The 21,297-nt window shown below is 42.0% G+C and overlaps 1 protein-coding gene across 1 annotated transcript in view; it reads left to right on the top strand.

Moving 5' to 3' along the window:
* Nucleotides 1–7,754: 7,754 nt before the first annotated feature.
* Micu2 (mitochondrial calcium uptake 2) overlaps nt 7,755–21,297 on the top strand; it is an 83,088-nt gene continuing 69,545 nt past the window's right edge. The window contains exon 1 of the mRNA XM_028787222.1: nt 7,755–7,979. Coding sequence (XP_028643055.1) covers nt 7,770–7,979 — 210 coding nt within the window. The 5' untranslated portion in view covers nt 7,755–7,769. The remainder of the gene's footprint in view (nt 7,980–21,297) is intronic.

The raw sequence follows: 21,297 nt of genomic DNA, 5'->3' as shown, positions 1-21,297 counted from the left end.
AGGGGAGGGGAAAGGAGAGGAGGGGGGGAAGGAGAGGGGAGGGGAGGGGAAAGGAGAGGAGAGGAGACAACAGGGGAGGGGGAGGACCAGGGAGGGGAGGGGAGGTCAGAAGGTGGCACTGGGTTAATGAAACTGAATCATGGAGGGTTGAGAGCCACCACGTAGATTCTGAGAGCCAAACCTGGGTCCTCTGCAGGAGTAGCAAATGTTATTAACCACTGAGCAACCTCTCTAGACCCCAAACTGGACTTTCTGACCTTTGGTGTCTCTCCACCTTCCTAGCATTTAATACAATTCGTACAACTTTTTTCCCAAAAGAAGTTGTATGTGCCCATTGGATCACAAAGTGCTATTAAAAAACATAAAGGAAAGAAATGCCATAGGAATTCTTCCTTCTGAGACTTCATCTTTTAATCTGATGAAGTCTGTCAAAGATTATACGAAGCCGGGAATGGAGCTCAGGGATAAAACTGCTTGCCTGGCATGCACAAGGCCCTGGGTTTGATCCTCAGTACTTCATAAACCTGACAAGAAAGCACATGCCCACAATCCAAGCACTTGAGAGGTGGAGGAATAGGGACCATAAATTCAAGGTCATGCTCTGCTACAAAACTAGTTCGGGACAACCTACATGAAGTCTTGTTTCAAAAAAAAGTAAGGTATGTAAGTGTGCCGGTTACTATTACCGACTAAACAAGGTCTTTACTCACCTAGGAGATGAGCCTCTGGCACATCTGGGCACACCTGAGGGATTGTGTAGACTCGGTCACTGGGGCAGAAAGAGCCACCTTGGCTGTGGTAGCACCATTCCATGGTGGAGTCTAGGACTACACAAAAGGAGAAAGCAAGTCAAGCAGTAGCCAAGGAAAGGTCCTCCTGCTTTCTGGTTGCTAGTGCACTGTGACCAGCTGCCTCAGGCTCCTGCCACTGTGACTTCCCGACTAGAGTGAACTATATTGACCCTCGAATCATGAGGCAAATGAAACCAAATGAAACCATCCCTTAAGCTGTTTTTGTCGGGTATTTTGTAATAATTTTTTCCATATTTATATTTCATTCCACTATAAAAGGCTGAAAGGACACAATATCACAACTTTGCTCCCTTAGCCAACAATAGTTGCCCCTTCCTTTTGAATTAATATATTTCTGTGTGATGCTTTCTTGAGCTATGATAGTCATTCGAAAGCAATATCTAAATTAATTGAGTATCACATCAGAAATTGTGTCCTTATCACAGAAAGCTTAAACTGAGACCCTCCAAGCTGAGCTTAGATGTCTCATTTCTCCAGCACTTGCTGCACAGATATGAAGACCTGAGTTGAGATCCCCCAAAAACCATGTAAAGCTGGATACTGTCCCATGTATCTGTAATCCTGTCACTCCTACAGTAAGGTGGGAGGCAGAAACAGGAGAGTCTTTAGAAGGTTCCTTATCAGCTAGCCAGGATCAGGTTGAGATCCCCAAAAGCCATGTAAAGGCAGCTAGCATCCCATGCGTCTGGAATCCTAGCACTCCTACAGCGAGTGGGGTCTTAGCTACTTTTCTACATGACCAAGACAACTCATAAAAGAAAGCATGTAAACAGGCTTCTGGTTTCAAAAGGTTAAGAGTCCATGATGGCAGAGCGAACACACGGGAACAGAGACACACCTTGTCCATAAGTAAGAGGCAGAGCTAGAGGGCACTAGGAATGGAACAAGCCTATGGAATTTCAAAGGCTGTCTTCAGTGACACACCTCCTCCAACAAGGCCACACCTCCTAATCCTTCTCAAATAGATCCACCAACTGGGGACCAAGTAATCAAACCTATGAGCCTATGGGGCCATCCTCCTTCAAACCACCACACCTGGCATAACAAGGTAAAAATCTGGGACCTGAAGTTTTCCTCTGACTTCCAACACACATGCACTGTGGCATAAACGAACCCGAACTAACACACAGAAACATGTACATACAACACATACACATACTAAAAACAAGACAAAGCAAACATTTGTTGAACCTCTCAATAAAATTTAAATTTTATTTTGTAAAAATGATTTAATCTTTATATCAACATTTTAAAAATTTTAATCTTTTAATGTGTGTGTGGTATATATGTTCATGTGAGTGTGCACATGTGTGCATCTGGGAATGTACATATGTATGCTCATGAGTTAAAGGCTACAGTATATTTCTCAGTCCCTATGCACCTACCCTTTGAGACAGGGTATCTCACTAAACCCAGAGGTCACTGACTGGCTAGGCTAGCTGGCCAACAAGCTTCAGAGATCTGCCCCCTAAAGCTTATAGTGTTGATACAGTGGCATGCTGCAGTGAAATATAGGTTCTGGGTCCAAACTCAAGTCCTCAAGCTTGGTCAGCAGGCACTTTTCCAATACAGTCTTCTCCTCAGCACCCAAACTTAAATTTTTTTGTGTGTATTTTTAAACTTTAAGTTATAAATGTGTAGACGTAAGAAATAAATAAACACACATAGATGGTGGAGATATGTTTAAAAAGTCCTGAGCACAGAAGGCACAAGCCACTGTGAGAGGCCTGAGCACCACAGAGGGAGTTCAGCCTTCTCTTCTCACCCCCGGGGCATGGTACCATGCCTGGCACATATTTCACACTCAATACAACTTGTCAAATGAAAAACAAATAGCCCTTTGGAGTAGCACAGAACACAAATTTTCAAACTGGAAAAATAAACTGAAACCCATCTTCTCACTTTCTGACAAGGAGATGGAGGCTTAGGAGGTTAAAGCACATGGCTAATGGATGCATGCTGAAAGAAATGTTTTAGGGAGATTGAGCTGACGTCCTTCTATGGAATGCTGGGGAGGAGAGAAAGACTGGAAGCAAAGGCATGCGTTAAGAGACGCTTGCAATCATCACAGCACGAGGTAATGAGAGCGTAAGCGGGTGATGGGAGTGGAATGAGAACCAGGGGAGGACCTGAAAGACACAGAAAAGGCTTCTCTCGGCAGGGCTGTCTTGCTGTCAGTGAGATATCATCTTGACCTATTTCTACACATGCTGGTATCAATCATGATCCCCAGATATTTTTACCCATGCCCCAAACTGCACAGAAGACATAATTAGCAATCCTTTTGACTCATCTAGGGCCTCTGGGAGTGAATCATACCCTCCACCACCCAATTATCTACCATAAACATAGTTCAACCTCCAACTATTCTAAGCAATGGTTCTTTATAACGTCCGTTCAAGGACTGGTTTCTCCATTAACATTGGACTAAGCCCAACCTCTTTAACTTATCTTTTAAGAATCCCCCGTATTTTTCTCCTCCACCAAAGATAATCAATCTTAATGCACATTCTTCTGTAATGTAACAGTAAACAGCCTTGCAGAGACAGATTATAATCTTTATTTATCCTGAGCATACTAAGATCAAAGCAACACTTGACTTCATAGTTTCTTTTAAGATGTTACAGAAGTACAATGCCCTCCTCAGTTAGAAGAACTGGTTGATTTCTCTGTTCAAGAACAGCAATGCATAGGAAGTTACATTACCGGCTGTCAGGAGTTAGGAAGATAATCACAGAGAGCTGTTGGTGAGAAAAGTCAATGTGGCCTGGGCAGGCAATAGACAGGCATGGGGTGAGAAGTGTGAGCTGCAGAGCAGGGAAGAGTGCAGATCACATGAAGCCACAGTCAATGTGCACAAGGTCAAGCAAGGGAGCTGACAACTGTTCCCGAAAGGGCCATGTGCAGCATGAAAACACTGCAGACTTAAGAGGCTACATGTACAACCATGATCATTTAAGCTTATGATGGCATTCAGCATGGTGGCAAAAGTCTATAATACCAGTATTCAGGAGACTCAGACAGTAGAATTACCTTTAGGAATGTGCCATATTTTTAATTTTGGGGGTGTATTTTTGTTTATGGATGTTTTGCCTGTATGTATGTCTGGGTACCACATGTATGCTGTGCCTGCAGAGGTCGGAAAGATTGACACTATAGATCGTGCAGGTGCTGCAAATTGAACCCAGGTCCTTTGCAAGAGCACCCAGTGCTCTTAATCACCGATCTCACTCCGGTCCCCAGATCTGTCGGATTTTTAAGTAGCACATGAATGTACACACTGGAAACTGTTGCATCCTCTCCACCCCACCCCAGCCACTAAGGTCAACTCCAACCCAGCCCTTCTACTACCAGCCTCATAAACACACACTGAATGTAGCCATCTCTACATTTTACCCCTCACCCTTCCTCTGCATGCAGCCCAGTGGTAAAGAACCATCTGGCACTGTTGTAGAATCTACCTAGTCTTGCCAGCGGTGGAGGCTAAGGGTCCCCTTGGTAGTCTTTTCTGCCATATCACTTTTGTCCTTCCTCCAGAAAAAGCCCCAAGTAAGTGAGTGGAGAACAATATTTTCAAACCATCCATGGTACCATTCTGTTTCTCTCCAATTATCAGTTTAAAACAGACTGGGTGTTGCAGCTGAAGAAGCAGCAGTTCCTTATTTGGGGACTGGTTTATAAACTGCATGGTTGAAAATATATCCCAGCTCAGGACTTTTTCTATAGCTGGGGATGAAAAAATGAACAAAGCCAGGGCCCCAAAAGACCAATATAGTCAGCAGCTGCCAGAGACAGTTTCATACTTAGCATGGTTAGCTGGCTAGAGATCGGGTCTATTAAAAGACTTTGTTTCCTCTGCAAAAGAAAAGTTTGAGTACACTAATTTTTAACTGGGAGCTTTAAGGGGCTGGACTTGTAAAATAAAAACAAACTAATTACAAAGCAGTTTTCCAAACAAGGTCAAAGATTTCCACCTTAAAGTAAAATCTGTAAATCTAACCAGACTTTTGTTTTGAAAAAGGAATTAGAGCAAAAGAGCAATAGACTGTCCGCATGTCACCCCAGACTCAGAAATGGGTGCCCTGCCATCTCATCAGTGCCGTTCATATCCATTCCCCATACGTCCGTTAACTTAATGTCTAGTGTGTGCTGGACACTGTTTGCTAGGTGCTGGGAAAACAAAGAAATGAAGACCTCCTCGACTATGAGGCTGCCAAAATGTAGGGAAAGGATGTTTTAAATGTCTTGAGTGATGTAACAGGAGTACGCACCTATCCTGGGCTTGGGGCCATGACTGAGTAGTAGATACTGACTCCACTAAGTAGGTGGTGGAGCTATGCAACTTAGACAGCTTGAAGCAGATAAAGAAGAGGTTTCTGGAAAGTGAGACTAAGCTATAAGATAAGCTATCCACTGTGTCTCAACTTGTCCTAGAAATTCACTCAATCACCAAAAGTCAGAAACAAGCCACACATCTGTAATCCAGAACGACATGATACAAGTCAAGAACTAGTAAATCTAGCAGCTGTGTGAATAAACCTGAGGAAATATATCAGCTGAGATATGAAAAGGCAGGAAGTCTCAGATTAATATGGGTTAGTGATCTGGAATCATGGGCAGGCAGTCAAGCTCATTTGTGATGACGGGGCAGGAGTAAGCCAAATCTTAAGGAAGACAAATTCCCATGCATCAAGAGTGCACCATGTGCCAGGCATTTGGCTAATCACTTCCTGTAAGTCATCCCATTTCATTTTCCATGTGAAACTGAGAGGGTTGTTTACAGATGGGAAACTGAGCCTCGGTGCCCTAAATCACAGTGATGTCACTGGCAGGGTCGGAACACAATCAGTGAGGCCTGGCTTACAGGTCCATGCACAGTCCGTCCACTGACTTCCATGCTAGGCTGGCATGTTAGAAAGGTTTCAACACCTGGGAGAAAATGAGAAAGTTCTGACTTCACATTAGAACATACTGGCTGGGACGGAGCAAGCAAAGACTAGGGCTGGATAATAGCAACCCAAGTGGCTTCCTTTAACTTGTCAAATTAGATTTGGTGCGGCAGTTTTCACTATTGTCTTTACTTTTTATTTCATTAACCCTTCAAAATGGCCACTGTTGTACACTGTTGGCACCTTTGATGTGGGCATCAAATTGCTACACACCCAAATTAAGGTTCTAGTGACTGAGGCCAGTTCAGAGGTGGAACAAGAGGATAATTAAGTTTACTCAGCAGGGGTGAGGAAGAATTGAGGATCCCAGGCTACAGAATGAAGTCAAGTTTTCTGCCAGGATGAAATCCTTTCTACTACCAAAAGAACAACCAGCCCTGAGGTCCTGTTCCACATCTGCCACAGAGAAGACAGTTGGGGCCCTGGTCCCAGGTGGGATCATAGCTATCAGTCAAATGTTTTTTAAGAACAAAATTCAAAGGAAACATATAGTAAATACCAATTGTTACAGTGGCTTTGTCTGGGAAATCTGAAGAAAATCATTGTCAGAAGTCTGGATCAGATATTATTTAATAGAAATGAAAGACCAGGAGCTCAGGAGGAGTGGACAAACAGGGACAAGCCCTTGAAAAGTGTCTGCCAGATTTGCAAGATTAAAAAACTTCCAAAGATAAATAATGGTTGTTGCATGGTAACACACATATAAGACTCAACAGCACTGACCCAGATTTGTTAAGATACTACCATTGTGCAGATTTTACTTCAATTAAAAACCAAATTTTAGGGGCTGAATAGACAGCTCATCAGCTAAGAGTGCTTTCTGCTCTTCAAGAGGTCCAGAGTTCCATTCCCAGCACCCATATCAGGTTGATCACAACTGCCTCACTCTCCAGCTACAGGGGATCTAATACCTTCTTCTGGACTCTGAGGGCACCCACCCATATGTGGCATACATACACACATGTCTATTCATAACAAATAAGTCTTAATAAATAAATGCAAAGCTCACTTAGCTGTAAAAATGGAGCTCTGTAAGGATGAGCATGTACACATATTCTATATTTCCTTCTTTTCTTTAGACACAGGGTTTCACTGTGTAGCCATGAGTGGCCTGGAACTCACTGCACAGTGCAGAGGTCAGAAAACATCTTATAGGAATCTTTTCTCTGACTTCAAACTCAGGTAGTCAGGCTTGGCATGAAGTGCCTTTAGCCACTAAACCAACTGTCTCAAGGGACTCCATATAGCCAGGCATGTGGTATTTAGGGTAAATATAATATTGTCAAAAATGTATCATTTTCAGCCCCTTGCCCTAGCCTCTTTGAGGATGGAATTCTGTTGCATCGTGTTCACAGTGATTATACTCAGCACCCTTCGCTGCTTAGTGTTAGAAGTGTTTCCCTCTCCGGCTCCAAAAGTGCCCACTTAAGACTGACAAAGGCTTTCCTGGGAGAGTCAAAGGTGCTATGTTTAAGTCTATCGACTGAAAAGTCACGCTAAATCTAATTTGACTCCGCAATTATCATCAGACACCCTTCTCACTTGCTGCCTATTCTTAATCTAGTTTGTCTGATATATTCCACCCAGTACCTATCACCCTTCTTTTATTTTAATTTCATGAGGGTTGGGGTGTGATGTTAGAGGCCAGAAGAGGGCGCTGGATCCCCTGGAGCTGGAGTTCTAGGTGGCCTTAAGTTTCCGGAATCCAACTGTGGTCCTCTGGAAGGGCAGCAAGCACTGGGCCATCCCTACAGCCCGTTTCTTGTACCACGGTGGTGCCCTGACCTGTTTGGACAGTATACCAGCTAACTCATATCCTTTGCCTTGGAACTTGTCACCCGAGCCGAGAGTCACCTCAAAAACACTCTGGAACGTCGAGGAAGCAGCCACACCTAGCAACACACGCGCAGAGCACGGTGGAGGCTGATGAGCTCTCGCGAGAGCCCAACTCTGTTCTCGGGCAAGATAAGGTGTGGGTGGGGCGCGGCGCTCGGGCGCTTCCGCAAAGATGGCGGCGGCAGCGGGAAGAAGCGCTCGGCTGGCGGCCTGGGGCGGAAGGCTGAGGCGCGGGCTCGCGGCCGGCCGACGAGCTGTGCCGAGTCGCGGCCCTCTGGCAGCGGCTGTAGCCGGCGTGGCCCTGGCAGGCGCAGGAGCGGCATGGCACCACGGCCTCGTGAAAGCAGCTGCGCGCGAGGGCACCCTTACGGTGTTGGCGCAGGTACGGCTCAGCCCAGCCCCGCCCTCAGACGCCCCTGGGAGGGAGGCGGAGGCACCGGAGACCCCAGGCCGCTGGCGCGAGCCCGGAGGACCTAGGGAGAAGGTGGCGGGAGGGCCTGCCGGGGACGCGTGTGGGCGTGGCTCGGGGCACGCCTCTGCCCACCTGGTGGAGAAGAGACCTTGAGATCGGCGGGTGCTGGGCACCCCTGCCTCCCCAGGAGGCATCTTAGCCTTCAGTGTTAAAGGGTTCCCTGGTCGCTTCTTTGTTGAGAAGGGTGGAGTCGACCTACTGTGTGATCCACACCTCCCAAGGCTAGAAAATATCAACTGTAAAAATTAAACAGTTGATAGTTGCAGATTTTATCAGTTCTAATGATTACTGTTACAGAAGTCGAAACCTTAAGGTTTTAGTGGACTCCACCCGCTCAGCAAAACAAGTTTTTCTGAGGCTGTTAGGCTGTTAGGATGCGAATGTTAATTAAGTACCCTACTTCAAGATAAACACTGTCTTGTAAAACATTGGAAAGTTTGTACTCCCTAAGATTTTTATAGAGAAAGACATTTCAGTGTTTTGGTTTTTAGGTTTTTTTTTTTTTTAATTAAAGCAGTATTTTATGTTCCTTATTTGTTAGGTTTCTATTACCTAGTTCTAGTGGAAAAACTCAAGAAACATTAAAATACAACAAAAAGAAAAGCATACCCTACAGATTAAAGGTTGGTAAATGTTGTTTGATCATTGACATATAACACTTTATACAAACATTGACTCCAACCTCACACCACATCTGATTAGAGGTAGAAAAAAACTTCTCATGCATTATAGACTTTTTAAAAACTTTTTCTGATTTATTTTCATTTTATATGTATAAGTATTTTACCTGAGTGTATGTGTGTACACTGAATGCAAACCTGATGCCCAGTTACCTTAAGACTGCATTGGGCCCCTGGAGCTAGAGTTACAGGTGATCCTAAGAGACCACATGAGTGCTGGGAACTGAACCTGGGCCCTCTTAGAAGAGCAGCAAGTGCCCTTAACCACTGAGCCATCTCTTCAGCTCTGACACTTTTGTTAATCCTATGTCAGACAAATTTATTGTTCATTATTGGTTTTTCTGTTTGCCTATTCAATTCCATCCTATTCAGAACCTTAGGTTAGTCTTTCATGTGGTATTTTACTTTAACATCAGAAACTACCTAAGAAATAAATTCCTTTTTTTTTTTTTTTTTTTTGCTGGTGCTGAGTTTCCAATATAGTAGGCAAGTGCTCTCCTACTGAGCGACATCCCAGCCCTCCACATTTTAAAACTTTCTGACACAGAGCCACCTTAGTCACATTCCGTGACCTGTTATTAACTGAAGAACTTCAGCCAGTGACTCACTCACTATCTAGGAACCAAGTTTAATTCCCACCCACAGTTTTTACGCTGATTTCACTTCACCTCCTCTGAGTTTTAGGATTTTTCTCTGGTTTTGTTTGTTTTCTGGCTCCCTTCTTAGTCTGTTTTCCCTTTAAATTCGTAGCTTCAGTTTATCGTTCACACCAGTGTTGTATTTTGATTCTTTCCCTAACTTAGCCTGTCATTCTCTACAACTGTGTAGCCTTTCACCTAACTAAAGAAACACAGACTCATATCAATTGTTTTATAAGTTCCGTTGACACAGGTTGGCCTGGTCGGCTCTTTGGACTAATTGAAAACCTGGGTTTATGCTTTTACTGCTACAGTAAATGTTCCTTCCTCATTCAGTGTTGCTGTATTTTGAAAACTCCCCCTCTAGGGCAGGAATTAGAATGTATTTCCTAAAAGGGGGTACCTATTAATCCTTCTCCACCATTTGGTCACATGACTGCATACAGCTTTATTTTATATCTATTTTACTGCGTATATGTGGATCTAGTATAATAATGAGAATAGCCTTCATTTTCACCCATCACACTAAATGATGTTTCTGATGTTCCAGAAATGGAGAACTTGTGTTAAGGGTGCCCTACTCCTTCTGTTTTCTCTTGTGACCAACAGCTTCTGGTTTGTGCCAGTCAACAGTAGAAATCCAGGTCATAAAGCAGCTGACAGGTGGTAACCTTCTTTCCTTCATAATTATCGAAATCTTGTGTACCAAGGCTGTGTGCGAGGAGTGGGGTTAGGAAGGCAGCTTGCTTCAGTCTGACAGCAGACAGCAGTTTTAATGCAGTGTTGTAAAAGCTGGCTGCCCTTGGAGGGTCCTAGAAGAACACCTAGCACACTCCTGGTTTCCTGAAGGGATGAGAAATAAATGGTCATCCTGGAGCTGCTTGGGAATCATTTGGCAGAAAAGGAGTGTAGGTAATTGGAATATCTGCTCAGAAATCTACAAGAAAGTTTAACTCAGCAAAAGCCTGAGCTACAAGACGGGTGTGTGCAGTGACCTGGAATGCCATTAATCACCTAAGCCATATATATAAGCAGGACTTTATCTTAAGGACTATAGGAAGCTTTTGCAGGAGTTCTGTCTTAGACACCCACAGTACCCCACGTCTACCCCCAGCACCACAGGAAGCAAGCATCTTAGGTAGAAGTTACTTTGTTTCCAGTACCCAGGGATTTAAACTTATCTAATTAGGAGTGCAAACAAGGCACACTAGACCAGCTGCTTAATTGTGGGTGGTGCCCTCATACTGGCCTGCATATGACACCATAACTGGATGGAGGATTGTGTGAGGGGGGAGGGGAGGGGGGAGAGGGAGGAGAGGGAAAGGGGGAGAAGGAGGGGGAGAAGGGGAGAGGGAGAGGGGGAAGAGAGAGGGAGAGGGGGAGAAGGAGAGGGAGAGAGAGAGGGTGAAAGGAAGGAAAGAGAGAAAGGAAAGAAAAGAAAAAGCCAAGAATAAAAGGTTTCTAAACTCCAAAAGGGGAAAAAATCAAACAAAACCACACTGAATCTCAGGTGTTTGTAGTAGTACTCAGTGGTATTACATGTGACTTCACTGGAACCTTGTTCTAAACAGACAATATCCACGATCTGAACACTTTGGCTTTGATTCCAGACAAATGTGTATAATGCATTGCAGTGGGTTTTTTTTTTATTGTACATACAAAGATTTCTGCTCTTACAGAAACATAATGGTTTAAGAACAAAAAAAAAACCTGTGTTTCTACCACCATTTTTCAGTGTGTATCAAATTACTATATCTGTCATATATGTGTTTAAATATTTGATTTGAAAATTTTAAGTTACTGATCTTAGAAAGTCATTACATAAATCTTGCTTGGAATTAGGACATAATTTCCAACAATTTCTGAAGCATCCCTAAATAGTTATATGTCTTTATTTATATTATGTATTTGCATTGATAACTAAAAATGCAAAATATCAGTCAACTTCAGAAAAACATTGAAAATACACTACATCCTGCAGGGTCAGATATCCAGCCTTGATTTAAACAGCACATCTATCCTATTAAGTACTTTTAATTTTTTATTCCATTTATTTGTGTTCATATGTGTGGGTCCAAATGCTCTGCATGTATGGAAGTCTGTTGTAGTCTGTTCTTTCCTTCACCATGTGAGTCTAATGATCAAAACTCCGATCTTCAGTCTGAGTAGCAAGCTCCTTTACCCACCGAGCATCTCAAAGGTCCATTGTATTAAATTCTTTTTCTTGTTTTCTCTCTCTCTCTCTCTCTCTCTCTCTCTCTCTCTCTCTCTCTCTCTGTGTGTGTGTGTGTGTGTGTGTGTGTGTGTGTGTGTGTGTGTGTAGTGTGCATTATTGTGTACATGTGTTTATAGGCATGTATGTGGAGGTATGAGATGATCTCAGGAATCTTCCTCAGTCACTCTTGCACCTTATTCTTTGAGGCAAGATCTTTCAGTGAAACCTAGAGCTTGTTCTGTCTGGTATTGCTAGCCAGATTGCTCTTAGAAACCCTTCTGGCTTTCTAACTGGAAGTACAGGCAGGCCACCACACCCAACTGACCTGGCATTTATGGCATTTGCATGGACTCTGAGGATCTGATCTGTGATCCTCTTGCTTGCTGAAAGTACTTCTAACAACTCAGCTATCTTCCCATCCCTACCCAAAAATTTGCTTTCCTCTTTAAAAAATAGTAAAAATGTATAAAAAACAGTTGTTATAAGACACTTTGATAACTTATATAACTTATTGTCAGTAGGTGGTTTATATACCTGTTTTACATACATCTATACCTAGGGTCTTATAAAAAAATTTCAATGCAAAGGGGATCTGGACTGGAAACGTTTAAGAAGCCTGTCAGGCTTCTTTTTACAGTATCCAACTCAGTCATGAATAGAAGTGTTACTTTCCTATTATAAGTGTTACAGCATCTCTAAGTATCATTTTGCCCACTAATTCGTATTAATGCCCACTATCTTCTCAAGCTTTACATTATTTGGTTGCCTCTGTGGGAAAAATATCAAGACCTTAGAAAAATGAGTGAACTGAAAATGAGTTACAGAGTTCTCACAGTATTTGGGAAATGGTGACACCTTAATCAGGAGACTGAGTTACACAAGAAGCTGAACAGAATCTGAACTGCATGTGTCTTATGTAAGTTTGATTGTGCTGCTTCAGAACATACAGTGAGTACAGTAGGGTAACAGTGCTGCCTCTTGCCAGAAGTTTGTAGTAGAATTTGCTTTAAGGTTCTTCAGTAAGTGAATTGCTTCTAAATTTTGTCAGGTTATATAGAATATTAGATACTAGACATTTCCTTGTCTTCACTTCAGTTTGTTTTGTTTTGTTTTGTTTTGTTTTGTTTTCAATGAAAAGAATTGTCTTCTGCTATTTAAATAATCAAATTATTTGGTTTAACAGTGGACATTACTGCATTTCTGTATTCTAAGTAAAGGTAGTCCACATCCCTTATTATATAAATTCGTTAGTGTTTTATTCCCCTTACTATATTTAGTTGTATTTGTATTTGTGAATCCTTACAAACTTCTGCTCCATTAGTCAGGTTTTTCTTTTCTTCCCTTTGGAATTATTCTCTGTATGTATTTTGTCTTCTAGTGGAATGGCCGTTTGTGTGTTTCATCTCTGCATATTGATGCATAGAACAGTGATGGAATGAACTGAACTGCGCTGCTTAACAAAGTGGCTTTGGTTTGGCTACCATTGAGAGAAAAGTCAGACAGTAGCATAGAGCAAGTCCCCATTGTCCCAACTAGACTCAGTCACACTCTTGGAACTCCAGAAACATGCCATGCCATGGTCACACTAGAAAAAAAGTAAGGAAGACACTGTACTCTTTTCTCCTGTTGTCCACAGTGTACTATGACTGGAATACAAATGCTACAAATACATAACTGAATGAGCAAATAAATTGATAAGGCCTTACTTCTAATAAATAATTATGTAATTTCTCAAAAGTCTAAAATTCATCTCTTTTACCTATCCATAGGAAATTGAGATTTTGATATTATTAGCATTTATATGTGTCCTTTATACAAGATTTTGTCTTTTGCTATCACATTTAATATAGCAAATATCAACCAAAGAATCTAAGTAAAATCAGTGATTTCACTCCAACTAAATTGAGAGGTTTCTGATAAACCTCAAACCAATTAGTTTACTTTTTAATGTTTTTAAAGATATATGTATGTATGTATGTATGTATATATATATATATATATATATATATATATATATATATATATATATGTTCACCATCGCTGTCTTCAGACGCACCAGAAGAAGGCATGAGATCCCATTACAGATGGTTGTGAGCCACCATGTGGTTGCTGGGAATTGGACTCAGGACCTCTGGAAGAGCAGTCAGTGCTCTTAACCACTGAGCATCTCTCCAGTCCATGTATAGCCTAGAGTGGCCTTGAACTCAGGATCCTCCTGCCTCTACCTCCTTCAGCAAATCCTCCACCACAACTGGCACTTTTTCATTTAAATAGTCCTGGCATATGGCAAAAGCCAGCTGAATAGTATATTTTGGTGTCATATAATGGTTAAATGCTGAGAACTGGCAAGATGGCTCTGGGTGAAAGAGCACTTACCAAATCTAACAACCTGAGCTCAATCCCTGAGACCTACATAGTGAAAGACAACCAATTCCTACAAGTTATGCTCTGACCTCCACAGACATACACATATATATACACACACATCACAATCAATAAATGGGTTTTTGTCTAATTTTTTATTAAATGCTTATATTTGTGTGACACTGCTCACCTTAACTGAAGGTTATAGAATAATGTCTTTATCTTTGCAATGCCCTCAAAAATTTGTTAGGAGAAAGAAACCTAGAAAAGTAACAGGGCCAAAAACTAGCTATCTACCTCTAGGCAAGGAAGAATGGACACTAAAAGAGGAAGCTGTTGGGACACGTAAAGCTGAAAGTCAGCCTCTTTGCAGCAGTTATGGATAGATACCACAGCAGTGTAGAGCCTCTACCAGTAGGAGTCTGCCATTTCTAGAAAGGGTGACTGGGCTGGCTAATCTATATGGTCATTTAGCTCCACAGCACTTCATAAGCACTACATGTTGAATTGTATGTAACTTAACATGTCTCTGGAATTGCTTTAGAAGCTGCTCAGCAGAGCTGTTTGGAAATGCCAGGGTCGAAGGATGTTTTCCTGAAGATGCAGCCAAAGCCATTGTACCTACCATCAGAAGTGGCCTTGACCTTTGATATGGGCCTTTGGGCTCCATCTCTGAATAAATAAGATAGACTGGGACATAGGGACAAATGCCTTTCTATTACTGGTGTCTTTCAGTATCAACACACTGTCCTCTGTTGACAGGCTAAAGTTTTCCCAGCTGGCAAAGGAGAAGAATTCACAAACTCCAGCCCCAGTGTCATGGAGCAGACCCAGGAAGAGTGGCTGAGGAGCTGAGAAACAATGCATGAATAACTGATACAGAATGAGGACAGTTCTCTTGGGTTTCAGGAGACAAGGAAGCTCTTAGTTGACTACTTATAGCAAAGGATTTAGTATGTGAGCTTATGGAGAGATGTGAACAAGTGCCTATTCACCCTAGATAGAGCATGGATAACCAAAGGAAGAGTTCCATCAGCCCAGCCTAATGAGTTAGTAAATTTGTTTTGCTCAGTTGCAGAAGCACTGGTGATAGCAGAACAGCCATATTGCTGAAAAGTCCTACCTTGGCATGGGCATCACCTTCCTAAAGGCTGCATAGATGGAGTTTCCTACTTCAATTAACTTTCCACCTCCCATATATACTCTAAAACCTCCCAAGGCCAGGTACAGCTGGGACAGAATCAAACATAGCTACCATGTGAGGTTTAGGTGGGGGGACTAGCTGGAGTCCCAGGGCAGAATCTGGTGATCTTCCTTTCCTATGAGAGAACTTACCAGATTCAATATACAGGTAGTCACAGCTACTTTGCTTCAGATAGCAATGGCTGAGCTATGGGGCCTGTGTTGGAGTGTAGTTGATATAGCAATGGCTGAGCTATGGGGCCTGTGTTGGAGTGTAGTTGATAGACAAAGTGTCATACCATTAAAGAAAACTGACTGTCACCAGGCCTGGTGACACATAGATAGCGGAGGCTTCTCTGAGTTCTAGGACAGGATGGTTTACATAGTTCCAGAATAGGCAGGGTAAAATTACCCAATATGTCAGCATCCCTTAGCAGGGATGTACTAGTATGACCTTTGCATCTGTGCCCCTACAGCCACCTCCATGACTCATGTCTTTACACATATTCTAACTTTCAGTATCACCTCACTCAATGATTGAACATTTTAGTGGCATCAAGACGAGCTGCAGTAGAAGTAGGAAGCTTGAATTATTCTTAGTTTTTTGTTTTGTTTTTTTCAAGACAGGATTTGTTTGTATAGCCCTGGCTGTCCTGGAGTTCTCTTTGTAGACCAGGTTGGCCTTGAACTCAGAGATCCTCCTGCCTCTTTCTTGAGAATGCTGGGCTTAAAGATATAAACCCCCACCACCTGGCTTCTAATTTTAAAATGTTGGCACCCACAGTGACACTTAGTTTCTGTTGGTGTCAGTCATTCTCACTGTTTGTCAGAAGGGTCTCTTGCCCAGCACCCAGGAGGAACAGACAGGAGGAGTTCTGTGAATTAGAGGCCAGCCTGGTCTACATAGCAAGTTCAGGACTGCTAAAACTAGAGAGACAAATAGAAACCAAGTTGAATATGGTGGCCCATGTCTGTAATACCAGGATTGGGAGGCAGAGAATTTAGGTGGATCTTAGATTCCAAGTCAGCCTAGGTTATATAGCAAAACTCTCTCAAAGAAGAAAATCAAAATCTAATACTTGCTAAAATTCTATCTACTCTAATCCCTCATTTACTTCTTAGTATCTTCCAAAGTATGTCCATCAGGTTTTGTCACTGGGAAAAAGTAAAGGAGAATGGATTTATCTTGACTCACAGTTTCAGAGGTTTCATTCTGGTGGCAGTTGAATCCACTCCTGGACCCATAGTGAGGCAGAACATTGTAGTGGTGGGAACATGTGACAAGAGCAAGTTTGATGTTGGTTTTCAAGGCCTTTCCTGAGGCCCTGATTTATGGAGAAAGAACCTTGTCTAAAACTGGGAGCATGCTTGGAAAGGCTAGTAATGGCCTGGGGCCAGGGCCTTGAGAGAGCTGCAGTTTGGGCTCCTGAGAACTTGATTTTTCTCCCCCTTTAAGTGCTATGGTTATCAGTCGCAAGGTCACTGAGCACTTGGTCTGTGATATACCTGAAATATCCTGTGTTCCCTTTATCCAGCATTGCTTCATTAGCTTCTTGCTGACTTGGTCCCATTGTATGGTAGCTTTCTTCTGATTCTGTCCTATTCTTCCCCCATAGAAACTATAAGATGCTGTCCTTAATTAACTTGCTTGACATAAGTCATTGCTTGTACAAGACCTCCTTTCCTGTCTTCTTTGTTTCTCATCATCTGGTCCACCCTTAGAAATCTGTCACTGAAGAGTGACCTGCTAGTCTAGGTCAATGTGATGACAGGATTTTCCCTTTAAATTTCTCTTCCAACCAGCCTGACTGGATATGCCCACTGGTGCAGTAGTGGTATAAGGGTTATGAGAGTAACCACCACTTTTCTGATTGAGTCTGAAGTCCACTCCATGAATGAAACTCATACCTGGCCCTGAAAAGGACCAAGAATCTGTGGCTAGATAGGTCCTAGGGGAGAAACCAATACTATTATTCTGCTGTATAGATAGTATTAAAATGACTCCTAATGATTTATTCTCATAAGTCAGCCTTTTTCAGCTCTCATCAAAGAAGCTTCTTGAAGTAGATTGCAGAGACCCTCGACTGGCCAATATACAAAGAGATAGTAAAGTTCTAAGCCCTTTATTGGACATGAATGACACATCCCTCCCCATAAGGCAAAGGATCTTCTCAGAAGAGGGGTTTAAAAGATTGTAAGACCCAGAGATGGTGGAAAATATCAAAGAAATAGTGTTTTTCTGGAACAATAGGACAGTTGCACAAATGACTTTACAGCAGTTGTGACAGCATACACAAGACCTATGCAAGCTCCACCCAGATAAAAACCCAGTGGGGGTTGGGAGGGCAGAGCTGGCTGTAGACAGAAAATCCCACCCCTATCTAAGAGCTATTGGCAGTTTATTAGGGAGTCATTTTTCTTTAATCCTATGACCTCTGGTAGACTGACCACATGCCAGGGCAGACCCCACTCCCAAAACTAGCTGGGGCAATACAGACTGGATTGGATAGTGAAAGAAAAACTAAAGCCACACCTCCAGTAACCTGCTTCCTCTACCTAGGCTCCATTTTCTAATACCCCAATTTTCTATGAACTCAGCGGTAGATCATCCAATCACTTCTCAAAGCCCATCAGCTGACAATAAAGCCTTTAGCATATGAGCCTTGTGACAGAATACTTGATAGCCATACCACAACAGTATTTACATATAACTAGCCTTACTTTCATTCATCATTTTACTAACAATACTTAGAGGAGACCCTGATTAATAGTAGGAATTCAATAAGTACTTGTTAAATAGATAAAATGAGTAGCTAGATAGGTAGAGTGCCTTGCCTACACTATACTTAAAATGGCCAGACTTCAGCTGGGCATAGTGATACACGCTTGTAATCCCAGCACTCAGGAGGTAGGGGCAGGTGGATCTTTGAGTTTGAGGATAGCCTGGTCTACAGAGTGGGTTCGAGAACAACGGGGAACCTGTCTTGAAAAACAAAAAGAACAAAAAAGGCTACACTTAGTTCAAAGTTACTGGGCCGGCCGTCTAGCCTCAGTCCTCTGTTCTTAAAGCATTTTCTCCTGTCACTGAGTGGTGGCTAATGCTTAGAATGTCCCTTAGTAGAATTGGTCACTGTTTCCTTGTGGTTTATGTACTTTTGTCAGGAATACCCCTAAACCACACTGTCCTTACAGTGCCTCAGATCAGAAGGTACAGGACGTAGCTGTCTCCTGGTAATATTTATCATATAGTGAGGTAGTATTTGTCAGGTTTCTTCACTGTAGAATTAAAAAGTATTACATTCTCATTAGATAGTAAAGTTCTATGGAGAGCTACTTCAAGACTTCACTGGGCATTAAAATAAAGAGAAGGTCCAGTTTACTTTTGTCATAAACCAGAGATCCTTGCATATCTCAGAAGACAATAGTAAGCATCATCCCACTGCTGCTGATGCTGCTGTCTCCTACTAAGTTTAGATATTGCTTATGCTGGCTTGATCCTGGAAGGATCTGCAGTGACTTAGAAAAGTGCTGTTGCTGGGTATGGGATTCTAAGGGAGAGGAAATGGTATCAGGAGAAATACAGGCCAAGAGGGTTAATGCTGTGAGATCCTCGGTTGTGCCTCAAGTGAGCCATACATTTGACTTAACTCAGCAAATGAGAGAGAAGCAGGCTTGTTCTATACTTCATGTAGGTAGAAGCATAACTGATCCTGTGACTGGAGTTTACTGTCAGGTTCCTCTAGTAAATACGGTGGTCCTCCGGGTGACAGTCTCCAGTCTCTCCTGAAGCAGAATGCTTGTCTAACCAAAAAACTTAAGGTCAGTGGCCACAGACATGCAGTTTAGCAATCACAGGGCAGTAAAAGTGAAGGAGTACTTATAGTTGTGTGTACTTTTGTGCAAAGGAGTAAAAAGATGGCAAGATGTTAACAGTGAGTAAAGCTGAGACTTGCTGCCCTGTGCTGGAGTATAATTTGTGTTCCTTTAAACTACTGTGCCACTGGTAATAAAATTTACAGCAACATATAGAAGCTTGATAACCATGAAACATTATAAGGCCAGCAAATATATAAATCTTTCTAATGTGTGCAGAGAAGTTTGGGGCAGCTTTTGTTTTTTGTTTTTATCTTACTGCCTCAAGTAAGAATGCCTGGAAACCGATGAATGCTGACAACCTTTGATGTTAATAAGCCGAAATGAAAGTCAAAAAAAAAAAAATCACAGCATGGAAATGGCTAGACTATGAAAAGAAAGATAGCACAGCTCTTCCTGTAATTAGAGGTGATCTGTGACTTGGCATAGCTATTTGTACTCATGAATAAAAGCCTGTCTTCCCTTGTCATTATAGAACCATGCTTGTTTGTATTACTGTATGTCTGTGGAGAATATTTCCTGTGGGGCCAAGGAAAAAAGAAAAGCATATGATAATGATAGAAGCAGAAGATACCCACTTTCCTTCCGCAGCTCAGTTTCATTGAGCCCAAGTAAGAAGTTGCTTCTGTTGTGTTGTAACGAGTTCTATAGACTGTATAAGTCTATAGACTTCCAGTGCTGGGCACTTTGACATTTTGAGAATGACTCCAGTGCATAAGCATATCCTGAACCACTAATAGTGTCAGTGTAGGAGCTTAAGGGTCACATGCTTGTCATAATAGGAGTAACAAATCTATAATAGCCCAATTCCATATAAAACATTATTAATGTTTCTGGATTTCAGTACAACTTTAATATTTTGTGAATCTCATTTTAGTACATCTGGTGATAGAGAACTGTTCGTTTCCATCTATGAAAGGTCCATGAGTGTATGATAAGTAGAATAAAAGTTGGGATTACTGTGAATAAGGCCTTATCCAGCCTTACCTTTATCCACATTATGTGCTCCATGTGTTATATACGAAAGCGTGTCATGCCTAAGATTCCAGGCAGCTTTGTCTCCATCTCTTAGTTGCTATGTGCCTGGGAAATGAAAATCACTTTTTAAGTTAGGTAAATATAAGTGGAAAGAATAGGTGTATGTCAACAGATTACTCTGGGTATGCCAGGCGCAACCTAAAGCTTGGCTGTCTGTTCTGGGATTATGTACAAGAAGCTGTATATGGGTTGCTTTCTGTGGTTTGTTTATGTAGCAATATAGCAAGAGGTTAAATCACATTTCTGTATTTTTAAAACAAAGTCTTTTTCAGTTTCATTTAGCCATAATCACCTAATTAAGAAACCAGCTTAAATCAAAAGCAGATCCTTAAGAAAGCATCTCTGCCATGTTTAAACCCACAGCCCTAGAGTTTGTAGGATGCTAGGAATTGCTCCAGGATTGAAGTCTGATCAGTGTACCGCTATTTGGTGGTATAGCAGCACTCCTCTATGTGCGGCTTAGTGGGTACCCCAGAGGTGGAGCTGTAACTGTTATATTGCCAAGGGAAAGCAGGAACCAGCTGAGTGCCAAAAGGCTCATCTGATTAGCATCACATGGTTAGCTGGACCAGCATCCTACCTGCGGGGAAAGGCTTCCTTAAGCCTTTCTGGTAGGTCTCACGCTGATGTACTAGATGTAAAAGATAGTTTAGTGGCAACCAGAAAAAGTAAGAAGGAAGCATTGGAATTTGGCCACAAACCACTGGGATCAAGAGAGAACAGTCAGGAGGCTAGAGAGATGGGTCAGCAATCAAGAGCACTCACTGCTCTTACACAGTTTCTGGGCTTAGTTCTCAGCACCCACAGCTCAGCCTGTAACTCCAGTTCCAGTGGATGGAGACACTCTTACACGTAAAAGAAACAGTATGGGGTGGGGTAACAAGAACAGTCAGTATAGTATGTTCCAGAAAGACACTTTCTCAGAAACTCTGTACTGCATAGTCATATCTTATCAGTGATAGAAACTTCATATTCAACACTCCAGCTTTTTTTCTTTTTAAATTAGAGCTTTGTGTTTTGTCAGTAGATTTGACCATTAGCAGTGATTAGGTACATTTATGTTTCAGCCGTGACAGTTATTTCTTGGAACACTAAAATAATATTGTAATTACTGAAATTTCTTGAAATATGTTAGGAAAAGACCTAGAGATGTTGAGGGATTTTTACTTTAAAATTACTTATATTTCCTCTTTTATTGGAATATATATATATATATATATATATATATATATATATAT

This window comes from Grammomys surdaster, unplaced genomic scaffold, assembly GCF_004785775.1.
Source record: "Grammomys surdaster isolate TR1022 unplaced genomic scaffold, NIH_TR_1.0 125617, whole genome shotgun sequence".
Classification (NCBI taxonomy): domain Eukaryota; kingdom Metazoa; phylum Chordata; class Mammalia; order Rodentia; family Muridae; genus Grammomys; species Grammomys surdaster.
Note: the sequence above shows the minus strand (reverse complement) of the source record. Positions and strands in the feature narration are given on the sequence as shown.